This window comes from Oxyura jamaicensis, chromosome 3, assembly GCF_011077185.1.
Source record: "Oxyura jamaicensis isolate SHBP4307 breed ruddy duck chromosome 3, BPBGC_Ojam_1.0, whole genome shotgun sequence".
Lineage (NCBI taxonomy): Eukaryota > Metazoa > Chordata > Aves > Anseriformes > Anatidae > Oxyura > Oxyura jamaicensis.
This window is the reverse complement of record NC_048895.1, coordinates 25,019,388-25,043,997: the sequence shown is the minus strand read 5'-3', so window position 1 is coordinate 25,043,997 and position 24,610 is coordinate 25,019,388. Positions and strand designations below refer to the sequence as shown.

General features: G+C 41.2%; 1 protein-coding gene across 2 annotated transcripts; it reads left to right on the top strand.

Moving 5' to 3' along the window:
* The first annotated feature begins 5,525 nt into the window (after positions 1-5,525).
* Positions 5,526-21,965, top strand: FAM98A (family with sequence similarity 98 member A). Of its 2 annotated transcripts, XM_035320466.1 has the most exons (9): positions 5,714-5,984; positions 6,164-6,243; positions 8,475-8,623; positions 10,174-10,308; positions 12,719-12,903; positions 14,247-14,327; positions 15,700-15,816; positions 18,389-18,556; positions 20,037-21,965. In XM_035320466.1, the coding sequence occupies exons 1-9, from the start codon at positions 5,943-5,945 to the stop codon at positions 20,781-20,783; spliced, it is 1,704 nt and encodes a 567-aa protein (XP_035176357.1). In that variant the 5' UTR covers positions 5,714-5,942; the 3' UTR covers positions 20,784-21,965. The 2 variants fall into 2 exon arrangements, with proteins under 2 accessions (XP_035176358.1, XP_035176357.1); XM_035320467.1 differs by lacking the exon at positions 8,475-8,623 and having other exon boundaries at positions 5,526-5,984.
* Positions 21,966-24,610: the final 2,645 nt, after the last annotated feature.

Here is a 24,610-nt window from a genome sequence, read left to right as displayed (position 1 = left end):
TCTTCATGTGATACAAGTTAAATAGCACTTTTTTTCACGCCCTTTTGTCAGTTGTTCTTCTGTGCCTGAGTGGAGCAGGGTGCTCTGTTCCACCCTGGAAAAAAGATTCACGTGGTCTCTTGAGGTAGGAGTAAAAGGTACTCCTGGAACTGCTGGAACGGGCAGAAACAAAAGGGATGGTGTAGACTATGATGGGACGTGCAGGCAGATTGGTGGACAGAGGTTGTTTTGCAATTTTGTGAAATGGCATGTGTATTTTTTTATTTACGTATTCTTCCCCCCTCCCCTTTTTTTTTCCTTTTGCTATGGTTTCCAGAGGCATGCAGTAAATGATTTACCTACTGTACTGATCCCCTGTGCTGGCAGAGCTGTAGCATAGTGCACTGACTGGGAAGCCTTAAGTTCTAGGCTGGCCTTGGATTCTTGGCTCCAGATCCTCAGGAGGAGGGGTGAGTTAATGGAGGGGGATTTACTTGTGTGTTTGAATGGTGCAATACGGCATTACCTCTCCTTCCTGACTTAGTTCTCTGAAGTCTGCCTTTCTCCTGATTTTTAGAAACCTGTTGATAGGGAGTAAGTAAGCCTATTTGAATATTTCTTTCTTTACACTTCTTCAAACCAGGCAGAAATACCTGGTAAATTCAAAGGATGATGAATTAACTCTAGGCATTCATTTGATGTTGCAACCTTTAGTTTGCCATGTTGGAAGGCTGGCAGAAAGGCTTTTCTCCTGGGTGAAGTCTATGGCAGAGCAGAGCTTTATTAACAGGAAGTGGAAGAAGAGCCATGGAAAAGCTGCTGGCATTTTGTCAGTATTTATTATAAATCCTGGTGTTTATAAATATTTCTTCAGGTTTCTTTGAACACCCGTGGCTCTGTTTGGAAAGGAGAAGCAGCCTTCAAGTATTTAAAAATTGCAGAAAACTTTAAAAGTGAAAGTCATGGTTTAGACAAAATACAGTATTTTTTATTGTGGTAGAGATTTAGCTAAGCAGCAGATAGGCTTTTGGGAGGGTTGTGTGTTTGCTTTAGACCTTTTAATGGCCATGTGAGCAGGGGGGAAATGTATCAACCAGCATTCTGTTACTATTTTTTTCTTCCAAATGTATGTATTTTACTGGTAGAAATTACAAGTAGCAGATTAAGATATAAGGTCTCTGCCACTCCTTAATTCTTGCCAAGAGTGGAAATAAATGCCTAATCCTTAACTAAGGGAAGCTGCGTGAAGCTCTTAATTTTTGCCCGTAGAAATAGATAATTTGTCTTTGCCCACTTTCTTCATATTTTTTTAGGCTGGTAAACCCCAAATGTTCTCTCAGAAGTAGCAAGTGTAGTAAGTAATGATAGAAGGTCTCTTTTAAAAAAGCAACCACAAAATAAGCTACAACCGTCCACCAAACCAGTGTGTTCCAAAGCATACTAAAATTATATTTCTTCAGCGCAGTGACAGGTTTAGAGTTGATAACTCATTTCCACTGAGACAGGAACTACAGCAGTAAGAATGACTGCTTAATGTGTTGCAGAACACAGACTTCTTTTTCCCTGAGGAAGGGCAGGAGATACCACATGAGATAGGTTTTCCTATGGCACTTGATATAATATGGTGTTGGTTTATTACTCTCTCACAATGTTACAGAAGGGCAAGGGGTGCAAAATTGTCCTCTGGAATAAGATTCAGTCATCTTTTGCCCCCCTGCACAGAGTAAATTAAAGCAGCCTATATGCATTGCTGTGGGAGTACAGAGCAGCCAAGGGTTTTACTCAACTCCTCGGCCTGTATCCAGTATGAGGAGAAAGAGATGCAGGTCATGGTTGCTAGGCCATGCCTTCTGTTAACTGTTTTTAGCTAGTATGGCTATATTCTTGGCTGTAAATAACTTGAGCAAAATAAAGCAGCTCTAGACTGTCACTTTCTGTCTTAGAGCAGAAAACTGAGGCTCCAATATTTAGTGTTAATATCTTGGTTTTGTTTTGTGATCCACCTGCACCTTTTGGTGGGTTGTCCTGTTGTTTGCAGTGAGAAGACTGAGAGTATTGTAAGTTGTCAGTTGTAGGCTCTGGTAAAGCTAGTCAAGCTTCTGTAATTATTCCCAGGATGCTCCTACAGCAGCTGGAGATGCAGAGAGCAGAGCCATCAAAATTCCAAGGGAAGGTGGTGGCGAATGGTTGAGTAGCTGCAGCAAATAAGCTGCTTCATGAGACGCAGTGTTCTCTTTTACCAGTGGGCTGACTGGACAATCTGCAGTTTACAGAGAGCAAAGCATATATGTAAGGTAATGTTCTCAAGTCTTAATAAAACACATTTTTTTTTAAGGAGCTTCTTTGTGGGAGAGCTTTAGACAGAATCTAAGCTGAAGTAGTACCAATTGGTTGGGATAGCACTCTGTTCAGTTTGGCTGATGAATATAGAACTAAACATGATTGTTGAAGCAAAATAACGCTTCGGGAGCAGAGGTAGCTGTAAGGACTATGACAAGGCTAGTAACAGCAATCCAGTAAAGAAATGGTAGGGATCATCCTCACATCAGCACTTGCGTTAGGCCGTGTTCATCTCCTGTCAGATTTGAAAAAACAGAAATAAAAGGAAAATGCCAGATAATTAGATGAGAGAAGGACTCAGTAGCTATGTACCTGAGAGATAGTATCTATAAATGCTAGGTTAGCAGAACAAGAGAACAAAGTCCATTAGCAAAGGCGTATCAATCACTGCTTTTTCTCATAAGAACCAAAGGCTTAATGCAATTAAAGCCATTTAATATGTCAATTTTCAGGTCCTTTTTACAGTTCATGTCCTCTGACAGTTAGTTTCACGGATTATATTACTTTACCAAGTGTACGGGAGAGGTTCAAAACCAATATATCTTGATTGTGCCTTTAGCCATACCATCCAAGAGAGGAGTACAAAAATATCTCATGCTTGTATTTTATGCATTCAGTAGAATGGATTCAATTTGGCTGGTGGAAAAAAATAATCTCATACATATTTTGCTGCAGTACTTCATAATTCACATTTGATTATACATAGCATTTGGTAGAAGACACAGGTGTGGGCAGCCTGCTTCAAGCTGGCTACAGGGTCTACAGAGGAGTGATCATCCAAGATGCTGACTTGTATTATTCCTCTGAGGTTTAAATTTGTGTTTCATAACCCAATAAAAATCTAAGATTGTAAGATGAAACCATCTGCTTTATAAAGTTAGCATCCTATACCAAAGCATCAAATATCTAACTTCTTACAAATCTTCATGTACTCCCTGCATTCGCTGCATGTCCAATAACAGCTATTTTCATGCTGTTTTATGCTTCCTAGATTTCTTTCAGTCTGTATCAAGTGCTTTTCGTGTTGAAAACATTTGATGCAGAGGAGAAAGAATCAAAAGGTCCTCAGACTTGGGATTATAAGAGTCAAACTCAACAGATGGTCAGCAGGCGGGATTTGAGCATTCAGTTTGCTGTAACAAGCCCATTCCCTTTCCTGGCTTTTGGTTAATTTCCACAGGAGCTATGAACGTGTTACCTGGAGCTGCTGGACTTCTGGAATCCTATTCTGAAAAGGTGGGTGCACATTTGCATGCCTGGAATGGTATCTCTTTCTCTTCACTTCGGTAATTCTTTTCGTTATTATTAAAATGGTTATTCAGTGAGGATTTTCTATATTCTTAATGGTTATACATGTTTTTCATGGATATATTTGTAATGTGACTTCTGCTGGCATCCAAGAAGACTCTGTATGTGTGGATGCTTCTTTTCTCTTGATTAAACAGTATTATTTTAAAAACAAACATTAAACATTTATGAAATAATTCTGGACCCTGAGTGCTGTTTGTTTAAAAACTGTTCTCTAAAGAGGATTAAAAAGTGCAAGCTACTTCAAGATCTAATAGCAAGAGAGGGAGCTAGTTTCTGAAGCTTCTTGATTCATAGGGCCTTCATGGCCCTACAGTAACAGCTTCTTTATCTCTTGGAAGTGCTGCTCAAAGTGCTTTTTAAAACTCCTGCCTCGGGATTAACCTAGATTCTTGCAGTTCTTTTGCATCTCGGCAACCGTGTTGAACTATTATTGCAAACTTTTTTCCTCATGAGATTGCAAGAAGTCCCTTGTTAATTCTTTGCACAACTACTTCACCTAAGGGAAAATACTGCCCTGTTCCACCACCAAAAATGTCCTGACAACAGCTATGAAGCTGAAAAGAATAAAGAAAACATACAATCTGCCTTTTGCATAGATTTATTATAGCAGTTGATTGTTCTAGAAAATAATGTGTGATAAAATGTTTTACAGTATGCAGATAGGCTTCTCCTGCTTTATATATGTGATAAGAAAACACAAACTACACAAACTAGCTTGCTGCTGCTGCTCAGGAAAAGAGAGCACTTCAGAAATACTTGTATTCCCCACAGGAGCTCCATACGATGATAATGTGATTCCTAGCAACGGTGTCCTTCCTTAATCTGCTGCTGCAGAAGCTCTTTAGTAAACTAATTACCAAAGCTCTGAAATCCTCTAATAGAAGAGTAATCTGAGGATGGATTCAAACGCCCTGTCTAGAAGAGCCTGCCAGTGCTTTTATCTATTCCTTTAGTAACCAAAGCTGCAGAGTAAAAGAGATCCAGCAGCTCTAGAAAATAAGCATATATTTTTTGCTGATAAGGTAATCAGGAATGTATTGAAGTGAAGAAATATACTGCCATGCAATGGCTGCATTTTAACCTGGTTCTTTAGCAGAAGGAGAGAAGTGTTGGATGGAGTTGCTCGATCTGGTAGCCTGGCAGAGGTGAAGCTACCTGCTGCTCCATCTCACTGGGTCCTGCCACTAGCAAGGATGGGAAAACAGAGCTTGTGCAAATGGAAACATCACCACCACCGTCATCCTCTTCACCTCCCTGGCTGATGGGGATGAAGGTCCTTAGTGGAAAATACAGACATACAGTAGGGATCCCTCCAGTAATGCGCCTTAGATTAACCAATTTATCCAGGAGCTGTGCAAGGAGGCTGAGCACAACCAGGGCAAGTACCCAGGGCTCCTCTGCTGGAGCATCAGCTCACAGCCGCAGAGGGACCGGGACTATTTTTGGCTCCAGTGCGTTTGCGTTTGGCTTTCCCTGACACCGCCCGGCCTTTCCATCGCACGCTTCCTTTTTGGTGCTGTGGGGCCGCTGTGTGCACCAGCCCTTCCCACTCCCGCACCCCAGAATTAAAGCCACGCTGCTGGAGCGTAACCTCGGGGCGTTTCACCACCGGTGGGGCATCAGGCACACCCCCGCGGCCAGCCCCGCTGCTGCGCCCCCAAAATGCCCGATACCAGCCCCCAGCTTCACCCACCGGTCCCACAGACCCGCCCAGAGAGAAACGACACCCGCAGGAACAGCAATATTTTATTTTATTTTTAATATTTTATTTTATTCACGCCACAACCGCGGGACCCCTCAGCTCCCTTGGGGCTCCCTCAGGGCCCGCTCCCCTCAGCCCCCCCCGGCCTGGCAGGCGGCCTCCCTCCGCAGCCGGAAGCTGCCTACTGCAGCGGCGAAGGGGATGCTGGGAGTTGTAGTCCCCGTGGCACTCCCGCACGGGGTCCTTGCAGGCAGGACGCGCGCGCTCACGGAGGCGTTTTGGCCCTTGTGCGCCGCCGTCTCCCTCGCCCCGTGCTGCGCGGCTCGCCCCGGCGCATTCCAGCATGGGCTCCACCGCGGGGAGGGGGCCTTCCCCGGGTCTGTCCTGCGCAGCGCCTGAACAGAAACACCGCCTCCCCTCCCCTCGTCCCGCGCTCCCACCCCACAGAAGCACCGGCCCCTCGCTACCACCGTTTCCCTCCCCTTCACCAGCACAGCCTGGCTCGGCGCTTAGTCAGAAAACCCCGCAGAAAAAAATCGGGGCCGATCAGGCTCCGCGGCGGGCAGCCGGGGGACCTGCTCCTTCCCTGTCCCCCCTCCCTCCCCCTGACATGCCAACCCGGCAGCCGGCGGCGCAGCAGCAGCAGCAGCGCGTGAGACGCGGGCGGGGGGGGTTGGGGCGCGTGCCGGGGGCTCCTCACGCGGCGCGGCCGTTGGGGCCCTGAGGGGACGGGACGGGGCGGGGGGCGGCGGGTAACGGCTGTAACCGTGACGGGTAACGGCTGTAACGGCTGTAACGGCGGCGCTGAGCCAGTCCCGCTGTGTCCCGCAGGTGTCCGCCTCCGCTCCCCGCCGCACGATGGAGTTCGAGCTGCTGGAGAGCGACGTGCTGGAGTCGCTGGAGGACCTGGGGTAAGCGCCCGGGGGGGCCGGGGGTTGGGGCCGTGCATCGCTCTGTGGGGGTGTGGTGGCTCCCGAGCCGCGAAGCTGTGGTTTCCAGGGTGAGCTGCTGGTGGTCGCTCCAAAGGATGACGAGCAGGAGCCTGTTTTGGCAGGCGTTGCTGGACTAAAAGAGGGAAAAGGGCCCTGCCCTGATACGCGTACGGTATCCAGCCGCTTTTTTTTTTTTTTTTTTTTTTTTTTTTTTTTCCTGCCACGTGTTGTAAAGGATGTCAAGGACTCGAAGGAGTTGTCATTTCTCCTCCTGATCTGTGTTACTGCTGATCTGCAGTTCTCATAAAGTGAACAATGAAACCAGATTAAACAATTGGTGACATCAGCAAGGATTGGCAGCTCGGATGGAAATGGAAAAATTAGAGGGCTGAAGTCATGGGATTTCTAGTAACGAACTGAAACAGTATCAAACTGAAAAATTGCATGCAGCTCGACTTCCACCAGTTCCCCTGGGTCTGTAACAACTGGAGTGTTTAAGGCCTCAGGCTTTGATGGTAACTCTGTTATCCTTCGCACTTCAACCTATTCGTTGTAACCGAACTCTGCAGACATTTGTAACACGTCATTTTTTTTTTTTTTGTAATAGCATTGCACATCAAAGAGTTCTTTGCTCCTTTTCTGACTTGCGCTTGAGGCGCTTAAATAGCAGCCTCTTCTATTTAAGTCAGTTTGTTGAACTAGTGAAAAAGCAAACAGGCCTGGCAAAGTCACGCTCCTGACAGCGGAGCGTGGCTGTAGAGTGCCGGCAGCTGGGGTGGGGGCACGGCTGGAAGGAAAAGGCTGCTTGCAGTCATGAGTCCACAGGTTGGGTTACGGGCCAAAGGGCTGTGTGCCTGAAATCGTAGTTACCAGAGATAGTTCAGTTATGCTGTCTTATCTGTCAAAGAAGAATCCTAGAAATGTGACAAATGACTTAAATGCAGATCCTACCACAGCAAAAGAACTGCTTCAGTTCTACATGGATCTGTAACTTGATGTTTCTGTTGAGTCATATATGTTCCTGTACATGTGTGGGGCAGGGCTTAAACTTGCTCCAGTTAGCATGTTGGAATTGTCTGCCCCACTGTGGTAAGATGCTAGAGGTGTAATATATTGGATCACAACTTCTCTCAACTGCTAGTAAATGCACTCTGTGTCATTAATCCTGCCGATCTGTGAGGCGAAAGTTTTGAGTGTGGCTTCTTCATTTTGGTTGGCTGAGGTAACAAGCTGTTACAGGGAAGACAAACCCTTTGTGTGTGTTGATAAGCACAAGAACGAAGTGTGAAAATTGACTCTTTAATGTACTCTTTGAGAGATGGTTTTCTTCTGAGATTTGCCAGGAGTTGATTGAATTTACTGGGTTTCTGTGACTTTACCCTGGAAGTTCAAAAAAGCGATTTCTGTTGATTATTCTGACTCTTGGATGTTTCTGTTTTGGGTGCAGTACATCAAAAAGATTGTGCATTTTCTACTTATGTCATGGCGAGCTCTGGCTTTGTGCTTCTGCCTGGTTAATAAGGCTACCTTCTTACCCTCCTCTCTCCCCCCAGCAGGGCGTCACTCACAGATGTACTGAAAACTGCTTCTCTTCTGAAACCAGCTCTGCAGAATCGAGCTTTCTTAGGCTAGGCCTGGTTCTGTTTTCTTTTCCTTATGCAAAGAACTAGCTTCTACTTACTTTTCTTGTATCCGTTTAACGGGCAACATTTCCAAAAAAGGATATTGTTTAGCATAACTTGGACAATATTTTTATCACTGTTTGTTTTGCATGGCAACCCTTTAACACTTCATAGGAAACGACACAAAAAGATGCACCATTCTAGCAGCAATTATTCATTGTGCTGTAAAACTGTGTTCAGAAACGATACTTTGGAACTGCAGTTGCCCTGTAGAGGTATATTGTAACATCTTCAAGAGCTAAAGGCAAAGAAATTGCAGCTGTATGTGGTAAACTTCTCCAGGATGAAACATATGATGATGATATTTTGTGACAGTCTCCGTGGCATTAAGCTAATGTGCATGGATACGCTTGGCTTACTCAGATGTTTACAGCTCAGTCCAGGAATTTATCTTACCAGTTTAGGTGTTCAGCATTTCGTATGTGGTGAGGGTGTAGCTCTCAATATGCATACAGCATAAAATAAATGTGCAGCAGGACATCAGTCACTGCAACCTTTAATAAACTGTGCTTTTGTTTTACTTGTCAGTTACAAAGGTCCATTGTTAGATGACGGAGCGCTGGCTCAGGCAGTCTCTCGTGGAGCCAGTTCCCCTGAGTTCACCAAACTCTGTGCTTGGTTGGTATCTGAGTTACGGCTGTTCTGTAAACTAGAGGAAAATGTGCAGGCAACTAACAGTAAGTAGCCATAACTCTAGCACAAACGTGCACTTTATGTGTGTTCTTGAATGCCATAAAGACTTGGGCTGATAATTGCTAAATCTATTGTGCCAGTGAGTACTGTCTGCACGCTGTCAGATTGCTGGTTATTTTCCACCTCAGTCTTCAGACTTAACCTAATGAACAGCCAGTAATGGTTGAAATAATAGTGAGGATCAGTCTTCTGATACTAGCCTTTTGTTAAATTGTTCAGTCACAAACGTTTCTTAAAGTTTGTGGATGGATTTGCGGAAACGTTAGTTTTTTTTTTTTATTAGATCATGAAAAGACTTCTATGTCAAACCTTTTGTTTGTAATTTTGATGTAAGAAATACTTACTGTTCAAAGAAACATCCTTACAACTACCATGACCATATTTTCTTTTTTATTGTTGGTTACCATAACTCTGTCTTAACCATGTATTTTTCCCTCTTTATGAAATACTCTGCAGAAAAGAGCTTGAAAATGTTAGTCTGTTTTTTGGTGGAAAAAGCAAACGCTAATTTTCCAAATAATTGTGACATTGTGCAGATTAAGTTGTTAAATTAGTGTGATAACCTCTACTTCTAAATATTTAGCTTATTGACTCCAAATGTGAGTTTAATTTTCAATCTACTCAGTGCCCAAAGATTGCCGCCTTTTACCTCAACACACCTTGTTTTCCTTTTTCTTGCTGTTTTTGACATGTGCATCCTTTCTTCCGTGAGTGTATTTGACTCCCTGTCTCTAACAACATAGCTTCTTACCTTCTGTAGTCGTATGAGTCCTACTATATGTTTTGTTTATAAAAAATCATACAATGTGGCAGTATTTCAAATATTTCAAATTCTCTAAATACATGGATAGAAACATTTTATGTGTAGCATCATCGAGACCTTCCTTCATTTTGTGTGACTTGGGTTTTATAAATAACAGACAGTTTTGGGTTACAGTCCCTTTTCAAAAGAAGACTGTTACTTTATAGCTATTTTTGCATATCTTGACTTAAAGTCAGATTAGGTTCACTAGTAGCACTTCAATTGATACTTCTGTCAGAAACTAAGCTCTGGCTTAAATGACTTAATTATTTTTAATGAAATTAAGTAAGATCAATTGACAAACGAGTCAACGTGGACAGGAAGTAAAAAATATAAGCACTCATAAACTGTGTTATTCGTAATTTTAGCAGGATTATCTAACATGTTTGTAGCACAAACAGTTAGTTGATACTTAAAATACCCCTGTAAAATTTGTGTTGTGTTTAATGCCACTTATCACTGTAGAATTTGCCGGTGGCTGTCTGTTGTAGCTGCAAACAACTTTCAGTGAGAAGTAATTTGACAGTAATGAAGGGCATCGTGCCTGCAAATAGGTTATGCTGTGTCTGAGAAACCCAAAGAAGGCATTTGGCTTCCATTAAAAGCAAGATTTTCATTTTAAATAGTAACTGGAGGAAAACATTTTTTATAAGAGTAAAATTGCTTTAATCATATAATCGTAGCCAGTGGGAGAGGTACTAGCTGTAAACAAATCATTCTTTTTCTTCTAAGGTCCAAACGAAGCAGAAGAATTTCAACTCGAAATGAGTGGGTTGCTGGCTGAAATGAACTGTCCATATGCATCATTAACATCAGGAGATGTGACAAAGCGCCTTCTTAATCAAAAGAACTGTCTCTTGCTGCTTAGTAAGTAAAAAGGGTGCTTGTAAGCAATTTTGGTTTTGTGCAAAGAATTGTATTCTTATGCTTAGTGAGATACTATTGGGAGCTGTTTCCCCACAGTGTATAAAAACAGCTACCTAAAATTACTAATTATTTTTCCCTGTAACTTATAATGTCAGAAAATTATACTTTTGGGTCTCATAAATTTACCAGTCACTCTGCAGCCAGTGCATGATGGAAAATACTCTGAACGTTAACCTTTCTCACTTTAAGTTACAAAAAGCCTGTCCTACTAATTCTCAAAGGTACTCTTAAGAGGGAATCATTTGAAGATTTCTACCAGGTTTTAGTCACTGAACTTTGTTCAGAAGGATCATAAAAATGACCTCTAACATCGAACGCATCATCATTTAGGAGCCCCCATCAGGATGACTTGCAAGTTGCAATACGACTTGCATTTTCCTACGCTCCAAAAATAACTTAAACTTTTGTGAAAAAGAGAATGTTTTATTCCAGCTCCGGTTCTTTTGATCATCTCTCTTAGTAAATAGCTTCAATGTTGCTTTCTGCTGCTTCAAAAGTAATGAACAGTAGCAAGGGTGATGTCTTCTATTTACTTTTCCATCCAGCAGGTTTATTCCTGCCTGGGAAGTATAGGTGCAAAAGAAGTAGTACTTAAATTTGGAAAAAGTGTGTGATGTTGATTCATATTTAACATTTAAAAAAAATGCAAGTCAGAATTAAGAATTTTAGTGCTAATTTTAATCTGATCTTAAATTCAACACGTTTTTGTTGTTGCTTCCTCAGTTGCTGCTGATTCTTTAACTTTTCAAAACAAAAATATTCTGCCTTCAGCTGAGATGTAAGAAATGAATTAGAGAGTAGGTTCCGAAACTGGACAAAAATTAGTAGTAAGGCTTGATCTGAACTTGATTTGAAAGTATGTTCAAAAATAATCAGATGAAATGAGGTAATTATAGTATTTAAAATATTTTGTAGTTCAAGCACATCTGCCATTTAGCCTGTTTCCTGTGGGCCAAGCCATTCAATAACCATGGCTTGTCTGTGACATGGTTTATCCCAGAGGTCTGTGGTCATGTACGTTTTGGTAATATAAGGCTGTGATCAGGAGCTGGACTCTGATGTACCATCTGGCAGGAGTATTTTGTTTATTGTCAAATATGGACTTGAAATTGGCGCCAAACTCTGCGTGCGTAACGTGATAGTAATAAATGAAAACTTCTGCATAGCTTTAATTACCTATATCAATATACCTTATTAGGAATTTTTTTATATGTGAACCTTAACCATTTTTTAAAAGAAAAAAGTTGCCCTTTTTAAGTGAATGTCAATTGGAAGATTTAGCAATATTCTTACCAAAAGCAACAAATAAACGTAAGTAGGTAGGGTTGTATTGGTGAGCAGCATTGCTAGAATACAATACAAAGTGCTGGCATCTGCAAAAAGAAATTCCAGTTTTATAGGTAATAAGTTGCTATTGAATAATTATCGGTTTACATGGTCACAAGTCTTTTTTTTATTGCTATAGTTTCTTATTTTTCAATTTTTATTCTAAGAACTAATTATGTAAATTGCTGTTAAGGTCTCCTGCTATGATTCAAGGTAAAAATAAACACATTTAGCAATACTTCTAATTCAAACCTTCAAGTTGTGAAAACTGCAACTAAAGGTTGTGGGTTAAGTTTTTATCACCATAACCTACATCAAAATGCTGTAGTTACAGATGCAGACCATGTTCAGAAATTCTGTGACTTTCAATTTTTTTGTTTGATAAAGGATTTCTAACGTGATGGTGGACTCTCACAGTTGTGATGTTGAGGAGCCTTGCAGGTGTTATAGCTTCAGTTTCATCAATTACTACCTATCAATTTAAATTACTACCTTCCTGTAAACCTGAATACTCAATAGTACTTCAAAAAGTGAGGTTATTTTTCCCCTCTGCATCTTGACTGCAGAAATAGAGGAGATTCATCTAATGTATTTCTATTTAGTCATGTCCTTACTTCATTTCCCAGAACTTCAAGGAGTACTTGCTTGTCTAGCTTAAAGTGCATGTCCCAGTCCCTCATCCTGCTTATTTTCATGTTCCTAGTCTCCTGTCTTTGCTGGGCAAAGCCTGAAGGAAAAGAGCTGTGCTCTGTTGAACTCTGTGATAATACCTGTTAGAATTGCAAGGATTTTTTCCAGGCTTTAATTGGTTGCACTAAACCTTTTCCCTGTTTGTTGCGTTTCTAGCATTGGGCTCATCAATTGTTCAAAATATGAATGTTCTATGGATACCAAAATTATAGCCCTCTCTTTCTAAACTGCTCTGTTTGCACATTTGTTGGTCATAAACACTTGAATTCTCATTGGTTCTAAAATATTTAACTCAACTATATTTGATGCTGAAATCTAATTTTTCTTACCCCAGCATACCTCATCTCAGAACTGGAAGCTGCCCGAATGCTGTGTGTGAATGCCCCTCCTAAAAAAGCACAGGAAGGAGGCGGCAGCGAAGTCTTTCAGGAGCTAAAAGGCATATGTATTGCTTTAGGCATGTCCAAGCCTCCAGCCAACATAACGATGTTCCAGTTCTTCAGTGGAATTGAAAAAAAAGTAAGATCCAAAGGAACAAAGCTAGCATACTTACGATGTTACTATTTTAATGGAATGTAGTCCTGCTACCAGGAAGAGACTTGCCTCTTGTGAAATTCCAGTGTTTGAATTGTGATGGTTTACTGGGTATGCCAAAAGTCAGAATTTTGAAAATGAATGTAAAGGCTTTTTCCACGCCAAGGCATGAGGTCAGGACTGCTGCTATCATTGCCTTGAAGGGTGAGGTGTTTCTTACTCTACTGTAGGTGTTAATGTCATCACTTGTTGCAGACATGGAAAATGCTGAGCTTAGGCCTCAGAAAGAACACTAAGAAGGAAAGTATTTCAAGATATGTAACTAAGAAGAAACTTTTACAGAAACTTATTGTTTTAAAAATATTTAGATGAAAAGGTATTATAACTAAAGTCAAGTTTACACCTTTTCCCGAAGGCTTTTTATCAGTTCTTGTTTGTCCATTTATTTTTGTTTCTTTACGTGTATGTGTTCTCCAGGTTGCCATTTTTTAAAGAAGTTTTCATATGAGTGACTTTAATAAAGCAAAAACCAAAGTGGAATAGACTGTCCAATGCACAGACCAAAGGTGGGAAGTGGAGGTTTTTAAGCTACGCTGTGTATAAGTTTTTGGAGGGGAGAGCAGAGCAGCACCGAAGAGCCTTTGTGAATTTTAAAGAATGAATGTGTTTATGTAGCTCCTGAAAATAATCCTAGACAAGTTTTTTGATTAACCTTTTAGTTGTGTTATATTTTACCAAATCTAAGCAACTGAAACCAGTGCTTCATTTCTGTGAGAATAAAAAAAAAAAAACAAAACAGTTTGGTTTGACCTGTTAAAGAACGGGCTGATGCTTTTCCAGCAGAAGTCCAAAGTGTGGAATGGAAGCAGTTTGTTTTAACTTACAAAATCCAAATGAAATTTCAAGTTCTGATGTGGAAGACTTTCTCCTTTTGATTGTGAAGAGGGGTCCATCTTTAGGTCTTCTTTCATGTAGTCTTAATACAACCTTTTTATCGTAAGGGTTTTTTTCTGAATTAAACAGATGATGTATAGAATACTCTCTATATGTAAGGGGAGCTTTAGCTCATGGAAACTTTGTTTTAGTTTTAGATCTCTCTATAGACCCTTGTCTTAATTTTTAGAAAACTATAGTTGTAACTACCAGAAGTACTAAAATATAGTTGCTTTCCAAAAGAAGTGTGGTCGGTTCTCTATCCCAAAGAAAACAACTTGATGTTGGAAGCTGCTGTGTCATGCCTATGACCATTCAAGAGTCCCCTCCTGCAAATTGAATCTTGAAAAGCTAATCTTCTGGGAATACTTATATTTTTGTGTGTCTCCTAACAGCTGAAGGAAACCCTAGCAAAGGTTCCACCTAATCATGTTGGAAAACCTCTGTTGAAGAAACAGCTGGGACCAGCTCACTGGGTAAGTAGTTGCAGGTGCTAGTGCCTGTTTCCCTTGTCCAGGTATATAGAGTGGGAATCTAGATTCTGTGTGTGATGTTGCAAAATGGCTTTTTTCTCATCCCTTTCCGAATATGAGATGACAATTTCTTGCAGTGTTTTAAAACGTATGTTGATACAGTGAATGTTCAGCAGTTGCTGAAGGTCTGTTTTGGTCTCATGAATCTGTATGACCAGATGCACACAAAAGTTTTCCAAAATAAAGGAGAGAACTATTATTTACAATGGTGGGGCTCTGCTTACCTGTGTGCTTGTGCAGTAGTTTAAGCCTTCTTCTCCTGCCCCTTTTCAGTGCTGAATGATGCAGCTTTGCTGAGATGTGTAACATCCTTTCCCATAGCTTTTTTCCAGTTAACTTGTGGTTCCTCCCATCATTTTTTCCCCTCTCTGTGCTGCTAGAGTAGTTGTCTTCCTTAATAGCCTATTCTCCAAGAAGCAGGGTTTGCAGGTAGAAGCTGAGAGGGGCTGTATACCCAGGTGGCAGACAGGATCATCTCCAACTGGGATTTGGCTTTGTCACCTGCTGTTATAGAAGTGTTGCCTTGGTTAGATACTGCTGCTGAACCAGCACAAAGCTGTTTGCTACTGCAGGACTCTGAGAGTCTCTTGAGCCTCTTGCTTAAGGTTGAATATTTTCTATTCCCAACAGTCTGTTTCTTTGAATACTTGTGTTGTCTGGGCTGAATTGGGTCTCCACCACCCCCCTCCAGCCAGGCTTCAGTCAGTACATAAATATTTTCCTTAACAGTGCATAAGTCTTCTGTTGCTCTGACTAGTCCATTGTTTGCTATGGTGTGTGTTTCTAGTGATGGCTTTTACCCTTAGGGCACTCTGTTGTCTTGTCTGTATGCAGGCTGTGCTTTAATCAAGATCCTGTTACAGTTCTTTACATACTTTTAGTGCTCTATCTTTGTACTTAAGCATGCTTCTTTTTAAGAAGGCAAGGACACCCTGGTCCCTAGGATTTAAGTTATATGCTTGTATCTCCTTCAGCCTGTTTTATTTAATGTTTTCTCGTTTTTGCTTCTGTTTTCTGGTGGGTGTTGAGAAATGACTTAACAGTGTGCACAGCTTTTAAGTCCCTTATAAGCAACAGAGAGCTGTGCCTGTTAGAAAAAGTATAAGGTTGAAAGTGGAGATAACAGAGCCTTTGGGGAAAATAGTGTCAGCATTCATATCTTGCCGTGGGCTCATTTGTCAAGGTAGATGATTGCAGGCTTAAGCCCTGGTTAGTGTCCATGCATCTGATGCTCTTCCATACACATAGTTTAGTGTCTTAAATAGAAATATTCTATCTATAATACATAAGTTATATTTGCAAATTTTCATTTCAGGAAAAAATTGAAGCAATTAATCAAGCCATAGTCAACGAATATGAAGTCCGAAGAAAACTGTTAGTCAAACGTTTGGATGTTACTGTGCAGTCCTTTGGCTGGTCAGATAGAGCTAAGGTACAAATAACTTGCTTTGAAGTTTATGTTAATCCTTTCTAATAACTATCCCTGGAAAACTGCTTCATTGTTTTGCCCTTTTTGAGTAAGAAATAACCAAAAGTTGTCTGTTTTTGTTTTGAGTTTCTGAAGAAGTTTATGACAATTTAAGATGACTATGAATTTTTCTTTAAAGCTGATTTATTGTTAAAAGCACCATGTGAAATGAGAAGATATACCGTGTACAACAAACACCAAAGCCAGAACAGATAATTAGTAGGCCACTAGATAAAAACAGTAAGAGAAGATTATTGATCCAACCATTTGCAGTGAGAGTACCTCAATGTGAATCTTTAAGTGCTCTATCTGTGTGATGCTAGAAAAGCAGCTTCCTGTTGACCACTCTTTAATTTTGTGCTGTCCATAGTGATCAGATTTCCTTAGCTCAAAGGGTGTCTGCAAGCACAACTTGACAGATGCACGTGAGGGAATTCTGCTTTTAAAAATGTTGAAAAAAATTAAAAATGTTTTCCCCATTTCCTATAGTGAAAAATGAAAGAACATTTAAATTATGACAGTATTTTAAAAATTGTATGCAAAATTTATTTTCTAGGGCTAAACCAAATTGGCAGACATGAAGTTAATTATGGTGCTGCTAGCAGTGTTTGAGACTGAGGGAGGAGTTGTTAGTCATAAATTGTGGCACATGAAGTGCCACGTGTTTTTCATTCAAAAAGCAACTGTGTTTTAGTCATAATGTGGCCTCTCCCCTTTTATTCATCACCTAAACAGGACTTCTGCTGATGTCTTTCTCTTAAACCTAACATTCTTGGATTTTTTTTTAGTAGATCAGGGGGTTATCCAGTTGGTTGACTATTTTAATAGTGACTGAAAATAGGCAAAAGTATGGGCTAGGCTAAAAAACAGGTTCCTTTTGGTTGTTATAGCTTTAGTATCCAATTCCAAGATTTTGTTTTTTCTTCCCCTTGGAGAATTCTAAGATGTCTTTAAGTGTGACTAGCCATATGAAATCCTTTCAGAGAAACCACAAAGTGCATATGTGTTTATATTCGTTGAAATTCACATCTAAAGTTGTTACAACCACAACACTATGAAATTAGGCAATGTGGCTACAGTGTTCCAGACATGCAATACAGTTAGTTTTAATAGTAATTTCTAGCAATGCTTTAATATATGGTGGTCATTTTACATATTTTAAAATTAAGAAAGTATCAGAATACGGCAGTATTAACTAAATAATTATTTTTCCAGATGGTGGAAAACATCAGTAAAATTTTTATAGTCATTATTAGGGTTTTTTATTTAGGCAAAATTTGAAATTTTGAATTAAGAGAATAATATCACAAGAGCTCAATCAAACTTACTAGAAAAACAAAACAAAACATACTACTGGTAGATACTGTTGCTTCTTCTGGCTTTAGCCAATGCCAGGTAATGAAGTGCATGTTTTCCTTCATTTTGAATAAACCTTCTTAAGCTTGTAATGTAGAAGTACGAACTCTTGGTTCTAAAAACTTAACCTTGGAGTCACTTGGAAATACATACTCTAACCTCTTCTCATCTCTAGTTTTCTGTCTTTAGATGGAAAATAAGATTTTAGGATTTTAAAAGTCGCTATTAAATTCTTGCCCTATCAAGAGATTAGTTGGAAAACCAACCTTGCCCATTCCCACTGCTGTCATCTGGGGTCCGGCTGCCCCTGCAGCCTTTTTGTCTGTGTGCAGATTGCAATCTGTTTTATCTTAACTGCATCCTCCGTTGTATTCTAACTAAAGGCAGATGTAACTCGTGTATTAACTCGTGCATTAACTCTTGCACAATCTTGTTACATCTGTCAATTGGATAATTGCTATTATAGTTTTAAGGTGTTTGAAACAGCAAGTACGATTAATGCCAAAAAGTATTAGAGGAAGAGAGATTGCTTACAAGGCAAAGTTGAACTCTAAGATCTGATTTCTAGCTTGGGGTCTACAGTACACAAGACAAAGGACTGGTTTGGAACAAATTCTTGAGAGATTTAGTTCTGCCCATACCTCTTGATGGTTTGCCTTTGAAGAACCTGTCTGGAGTGAAGACTGAATGAATTAATGCAGCCTTTTTCTGCTGGTGCAGGGTTGGTGATTTGGTGATGCAAATGTAACTGGAATTGATGCAGAGCTGGGATTGGTGCAGGCACAGGAGAAGGGCTTGCGACAGGTTCCAAATGTGCTTCTCTTTTGGTACCACATTAGTGGTACTTCACAGAACTCTATGGCACACTCTTGTTCTGTGTTTGCCTGAGAAATTAGTCTGCACATATTTTCTTAATGTTAAAATTGTCAGGAAATCAGTGTCTTGTCAGTTCAGTCAGAATAGTGTTTCATGCATTACTTCAGAAATTAATTTGACAAATGCAGGATTTGTTGTGGTACTTTTTAGTTAAGTGATTCTTCATGTTTTTATATTCATTTTTGTTCTATTTGCAGTGGCATCTCGTTCTTCAGTGTTGATTCTTCTGGTGACATGTCCCATCCCTTTCCTATTTTCCCTATTACTTTAGCTGACTGGGTTTTGGTTTTCTTTTCTTCAACAGAGTCAGACAGAAAAACTGGCTAAAGTCTACCAGCCAAAACGTGCCCTCTTATCTACTAAGTGCACTATTTCCATTGCAAATCTCTTGGCAGCTCGACAGGATCTGTCAAAGATTATGAGAACAAGCAGTGGATCCATCCGAGAGAAGACTGCGTGTGCCATTAATAAGGTACTGTTGGTGACAAGTAGCTAATGTCACTTGTCCTATTAATGAGTATTCAAGTAATTTGAATGCGGTAATAAATCTTACCTTTTTTAGGATTGTAAGTGGAAGTTGGAAATAAGGGATAAGAAATATGGTGTTTCTGTACTGCATAATGTACTGATGTATAATCTAGGGAACTTCAGTTTTACCTGTTCAGGTTCAGAGTGCCCCCTTCTTATGGGAAGTAAAAAAAAAAAAAAAAAGGCACGGAAACATCTTGGATTATTTTCCATCTTGGACAGTGGGAGTTGGCCTGCTCTATCTTAACAGAATTACCGATGATATTGCACTGCTGCTACTTAATTCTGTCATGATATTTAAAGTTCATGATATTTAAACTAACACCTCTGTAGAAACTTTGTCCTATGTAAATAGAATCTGTTAAGGTCTTAAAGCGAATGTATCGCATGTTAGATTCCTCTGTATGCAAATAAGAGATCCTAGTCAAGTGTGTAGTTCTAGCAATGTCACGGAAGGAAGATAATTTAGACTAAACAATTTCCCTTGTTTCAAGAATTAAGTTTTCACAGGAGTGATGGGCTCACAAGAGCATGTGCACTGAACTTGAAGCTCAGTAACTACGTACAGAAGTATACTTGGTACTTTAAAATTTGTAGTTGTACATACACACTTTTCTCCATTTTGGGGTACCAATTGTAGTTCAGATAATATTCTAATTCCACTAGGATGGAATAGTGGTGTGCTGATTTGACCTCCCGAATAATTTTTGCACCTTTTTAGTGTACTTTGAGTGAAGAATATAAAATAGAGTGGGCGTGAAGACACGTGACACATACAGTATCATCAGACTGTATATACATTTTATTAGGAATGCAGTACTGCCCAGCTGCTGATCCATACTCTGTTAACTGCTATTCATTATCAATATTAAATGTCTTCCAAGACAGTAACGGAAATTAACAAAATAACCTGCTTCCATTGAAGCTTTTTCCAGTTGCATTGTTTCACATTTTAAAAATGATACAAGTGTCCCGTCCCATTTGTAGTCTTGCTATATTCTTAATGTCACAGCATCATTGGACAGCTGAAGACTTCTGGAGTCTTGCTCCCCTCTGGTTGGAGCTGTCTGAAACCTGTCAGTGTGTGAATTTCAGAAGTTTTGTCTATGTTCTTACTGAGAAATAAAAATCTTTGCATGTGGTTTACCAAAGATAGCATCATAGCTGGTGACTTCTACAGCAAATCAGAGCGCCAGTGAGGAGAAAACTCTGAGTATGGTGCCCTGTAGTCTGAGATGAACAGTCTGCAGTAGTAAATGGTTTAGCGAAAGAGCATATGGATGCTGCCTTTGTGAGCTTGCTGTTTGAACAAGGGACCCAAGTCTCCAGGCTTGTATTGTTAGCAGTGCTTGGTGTACTAGGTAATTCCTGTGATTCTTCTGTGAGGTGTTACAACTCCTAAAGTTCTCCCTTTCCCTTTGCAGGTGCTCATGGGCAGAGTACCTGACAGAGGAGGAAGGCCCAATGAAATTGAACCACCACCTCCTGAGATGCCGCCCTGGCAGAAAAGACCAGAGGGTGGTCCACAGCAAGGTGGAGGCAGAGGAGGAAGAGGTGGCTATGAATCCTCGTATGGAGGGCGAGGAGGCTATGACCATGGGGGTCATGACCGAGGAGGAAGGGGAGGCTATGACTCATCGTATGGAGGACGAGGAGGTCACGAACAAGGAAGTCATGATCGAGGTGGGCGAGGAGGACGTGGTGGTTACGATCATGGTGGCAGAGGAGGTGGAAGAGGAAACAAGCTCCAAGGAGGCTGGACAGATGGTGGAAGTGGTGGCTACCAGGATGGTGGCTACAGGGAGAACAACTACAGAGATGCAGGTTTTCAAACAGGTGGCTACCACGGTGGTGGTGGCGGCTACCAAGGAGGAGGCTATGGTGGTTACCAGTCATCTTCATACGCAGGAAGTGGCTACCAAGGGGGTGGTGGTTACCAGCAAGACAACAGATACCAGGATGGTGGGTCCCACAGTGACCGAGGGGCTGGGCGTGGAGGCGGGAGGGGTGGCCGCGGTGGCCGTGGTGGCCGTGGAGGTCAAGGAGGAGGCTGGGGAGGCAGAGGAGGACAGAATTTTAATCAAGGCGGGCAATTTGAGCAGCACTTCCAGCATGGAGGCTATCAATATAACCAATCTGGTTTTGGACAAGGAAGACACTATACGAGTTGAAGCTGCTAAAAGCTTTTGCTTCAGCAGAGCTCAAATAATAGAAACCTGGTTTTGTGGCCTGGCTTGATCTCTTCTAGAATTAGTACAGGTTTGTACACGTCAGGCAGAATCTCGTTGGGTGGGATGTTTTGTACTGAGCAAAGTTCAGTTTTCGGTAGCCTTCCCCTCCCACCCCAACCTGTCTGAATTAAATGCATCATAACTACTCACTGCACTTCACCTAAATATGAATAGCCATGCTTTTTAGATGTTGGACTGATGTCTTCTGCTCAAAACACATCTGTCTTGAGCAGCTACTTGCTTATGTTTGCCTTCTACTTTGGCTAGACAAATATCGAGACTTGTCTGGTCAAAATTGTATGTTGTAATACACAACAGATCTTCTGCATCTCCCCCACCCCCCAATCATCGTTCAGTTATATGATCTAAAACCAGACTATTGCTTTTGGCTTGCTGGCCTGTTGTGTGGGTAACTTTGACTAAAATATGAGAACCCACACAGCAGATTCTATCTAACAACCAGGTTTGTTGTCTGTTATATGAGCTCTACTGTAGATGCCATGTTTAGTAGCCTTATCTTCCCCTAAACAAAGTTTTTTCCCACCTGCTCAACTCTGAAGACTGACTGCCGCCAAAATCTGCAAAGACCATTTAAAACTAAGCCTAATTGTGAACTGATAGTGTGTGTAGGCCTGTAGTTAGGTGTAGCAATTCAAACTGACCTGCATCCATCCAAAACAAGTTGCTCCTCCTCCAAACCTAATTTTTACTTGAAATCAGCTACAAAAAATGACAAACTGATTTTTTTTTTTTTTTTTTTTTTTTGCAAGTTAATACCACTGGCTCAGCAAATCTAGGGCAATTTGTTTTGGGGGTTGTCTTTTTAAAGTAATGCACTACGGCCTGGGAAGATTAGTTCCTGCCTGGAGGAAGCCCTTTTATTATTGCTGCAGAAAACAAAGCCTGGCTGAGTTTGATGTTCTAACATTTTTTTTTCTTTACTGAAAGCCACATAATGCTTCTTGCTGGGTTTTTTGTGTACATAAACATTGTCAAGCTGTGAAAGAAAATGGCTGAAGGTGTGCTGTTGTATAAAAGGTGAGCAATAAAAGTATCTGTATGTTCCCTTTTGCTTTAGTTTCTTTTTCCTTCTTGGTAATGAATAAAGCGGTTGCTGCAGTACCTGGGAACTCCAGGGTTTTCTGGCTGCTTCATCTATTTTGTTTCAGTCTCTTTTATATGTTCTGATTGTCCCAGAAGTACTGTGCATTCTGCCTCCTTAAAAGCTGTCAGAACTGGAGCAGATGGGAGGAATGGGTCTTCACTGCGTTGTTTGTTCCGTTCCTCCCCTCTGATTTTGTGTAGCAGCACAGTCTCTGGGGTCTTTGTGTAAAGTTACTCTAAAGCTGCGTCAGCATCAGTCTTCCAGGTTATGCTCCTTTATGTCATGTGAATGTGATATATTTTTGGGAACTCTTCCTGATGCTGTCCCAGCCTGTGGGAAACTTAGGTTCTTGCTTTCACAGCTGTAGCAGGGACTGTACTGATGGCAGTGTCTGGGCTACATGAAGTACCTCAGGGGCTGAATTCATATTGATGCAGGTAGAAGTTCCTTGGATTACAGAAATAACATTACATTTGAGAGAATCTGTGTAACACTGGTTTTGTTGTAATTCAGACTAATCATGTAAATAAGCTGATAAAACATTTAGACTATCTCCCTGTATTTCATTATGTGATCAATCTGAAGATCTTCTGCTTAATTTATACGGGCCACTAGGTGCTGCTAGTGTTTCACAAGCTAGAAGTGAAGTGCCTTTCCATGAAAGACACTTGAGAATCTGAGATAATGACTGTTACAGTTTTCTTTTAAATGCTTCAAACAGATTTGACAAGCCTGACAAGGAAAAAGTTTTCCATGTTGAATCCGGGTCTCTGGGAGTCACCCAATTAGAGCTATCTCAGCATAATACAGTTCAAATCACAAAGCATTCATCTGGAGATGGATGTTACTGCGTCGCAAAAGTATCGATGTATTCCTGTATCAGGGTGCTCCAGGAAAGGACCTACCTTGTGAGAGGGCAACTCCTTACCTGCTTGGGTCAGTGAGTTTTAGTGGCTTTTTTTTTTAATTAAGATACTTTCAGCTGGGACAGCCCTGGACTGATAAAGGTGGATTGGCAGAGGTAAAGAGCCTTTGTCTGGGAATGTAATAGTGTCAAGCTGACAGCTTCTGCTTTTCCTCACACTGCTCCTCATGGTAAAGAGGCTGGTGTTTTCTGTCAATGCATTTTGCAGCACATTGTCAGTGCTGCAAACCCAGCCCTAATGAGAGAGAACCTAGGAGGCTGTTTAGAGAGCCTCTGGTTGAGTTGCAACAGCACCTTCGGAGATTTTTCTATGCTAGAGCTGCCAGTTTCTCTGTGAGGCTTTGACTTCTGCTGCAGTGGTTATTCTCAACTTTGCATGCTGAGGTGGCATGGTAAAATGCTAATGGTGGGGCTGGGGGGTAACAGATTCCCCTTGTTTTAGCTAGCTTCTCCTCAAAATATGCAGCTTCTCCTCCCTCTTCCAGTACTTAGGGTATACTGACCCCCATTTTATTGCTGTTTGAGGGTGGCCTTTTTAAAGGAGAAAAGAAGTCAAAACAGGAGGCTTTACAGGAAAGAAAACACTTTGCTTCTGCCAGCTGTTGTTGTTTTCCTTACTCTGTTTCCTCCTAGTGTGCTGTGACTTCTTTGTTTTTGAGAGAAAACAAGCTTTGTATACGTGTAGAGAGCAGCCTTTATTAAAATAAAGCAAACAGCCACTGCTTTGTTATTGTCTGTATGATGCCCTGATACTTTGATACTGTTTTGCAAACAGGATTCCTGCTGGGCTGAAAGGAATCTCGTAACTGGATACTGGGAGAGCAGAGATGGGTTGTGGAGATTATTAGGCTTGTGGTGGATTGAATGTATGTGCTGGATTTCGTTTTACAGCATGATGGAAAGCAGAACTCCAGGAGATCAAGGAGGCAACTAAGTAAACAGACATTTATACAGTGAAGCAGTGTTCTTCATTTAAACCCTGGTCGTTCTTGCCGCTCTCTCTTCTACGAGCTTTGGGCATCTTGTTCTGGTTTTCCCTTTGCTTCTTTCTCTCCAGCAACTTTTGTCTCCTGTAGCTTCATTTGCATTGCTTTTCTATGCTGTCTCTTAGGATAAATCTCTCAAGTGTTGTCCCTGTGCAGGAAAATGTGTCTTGTTCCTCATAGTCTTGAACACACGTTTGCTTCCCACATCAGGCATGTTGGTACATGACCTAAAATACTGTGTTCTGTCTGCACTGTAGTCACAGTCGGTTCTAAGGAACAGATAAACATTTACTCCTTGTTTCTTACTGTGTGCAAACCAGTAATGCAGCAAGGGAAAAGGGCATCAGGCTGAGCTTTCACCATGCATCGCTCACTTGCCTTAGGAAGCCTTTTTGCTTGTAGCTGTTCCCTGGCTGGTTTATCTGTAGGACTGGTGTTGGCTGGTAATCCTTAGCTCACTTTTCTAGTCAAACCCCTGAAGTGTGCAGCTGCACAGTGGCGCGCCATTACAGGTGGTGGCACCCAGAAGGGCTCCTCTATCCACAGGTCGAATTTCTTAGCTACAGCATGCAGGTAACCTGTTGTAATGGGGTGAGTGCTTCAATGTCTCCTTTAAAATGCTGTTTGTATCTGAGTGTGGCATGTGCCCCAAACATTGGGCTGTGTGTCAACCAACGTCTGGCCTAATAAGAAACCAGACACTCTTGTTTTATTAGCCTCCTACTGTACCCTTATGTTAAAATCACATCAG

Excerpts from the sequence above, each read along its gene's own strand:
- FAM98A (XM_035320466.1), top strand. The coding sequence starts at position 5,943 with ATGCCAACCCGGCAGCCGGCGGCGCAGCAGCAGCAGCAGCGC. Across the intron at positions 14,328-15,699 it reads AGCTGGGACCAGCTCACTGG|GAAAAAATTGAAGCAATTAA; the intron begins GTAAGTAGTTGC and ends TTTTCATTTCAG. Across the intron at positions 18,557-20,036 it reads CTGCGTGTGCCATTAATAAG|GTGCTCATGGGCAGAGTACC; the intron begins GTACTGTTGGTG and ends TTCCCTTTGCAG.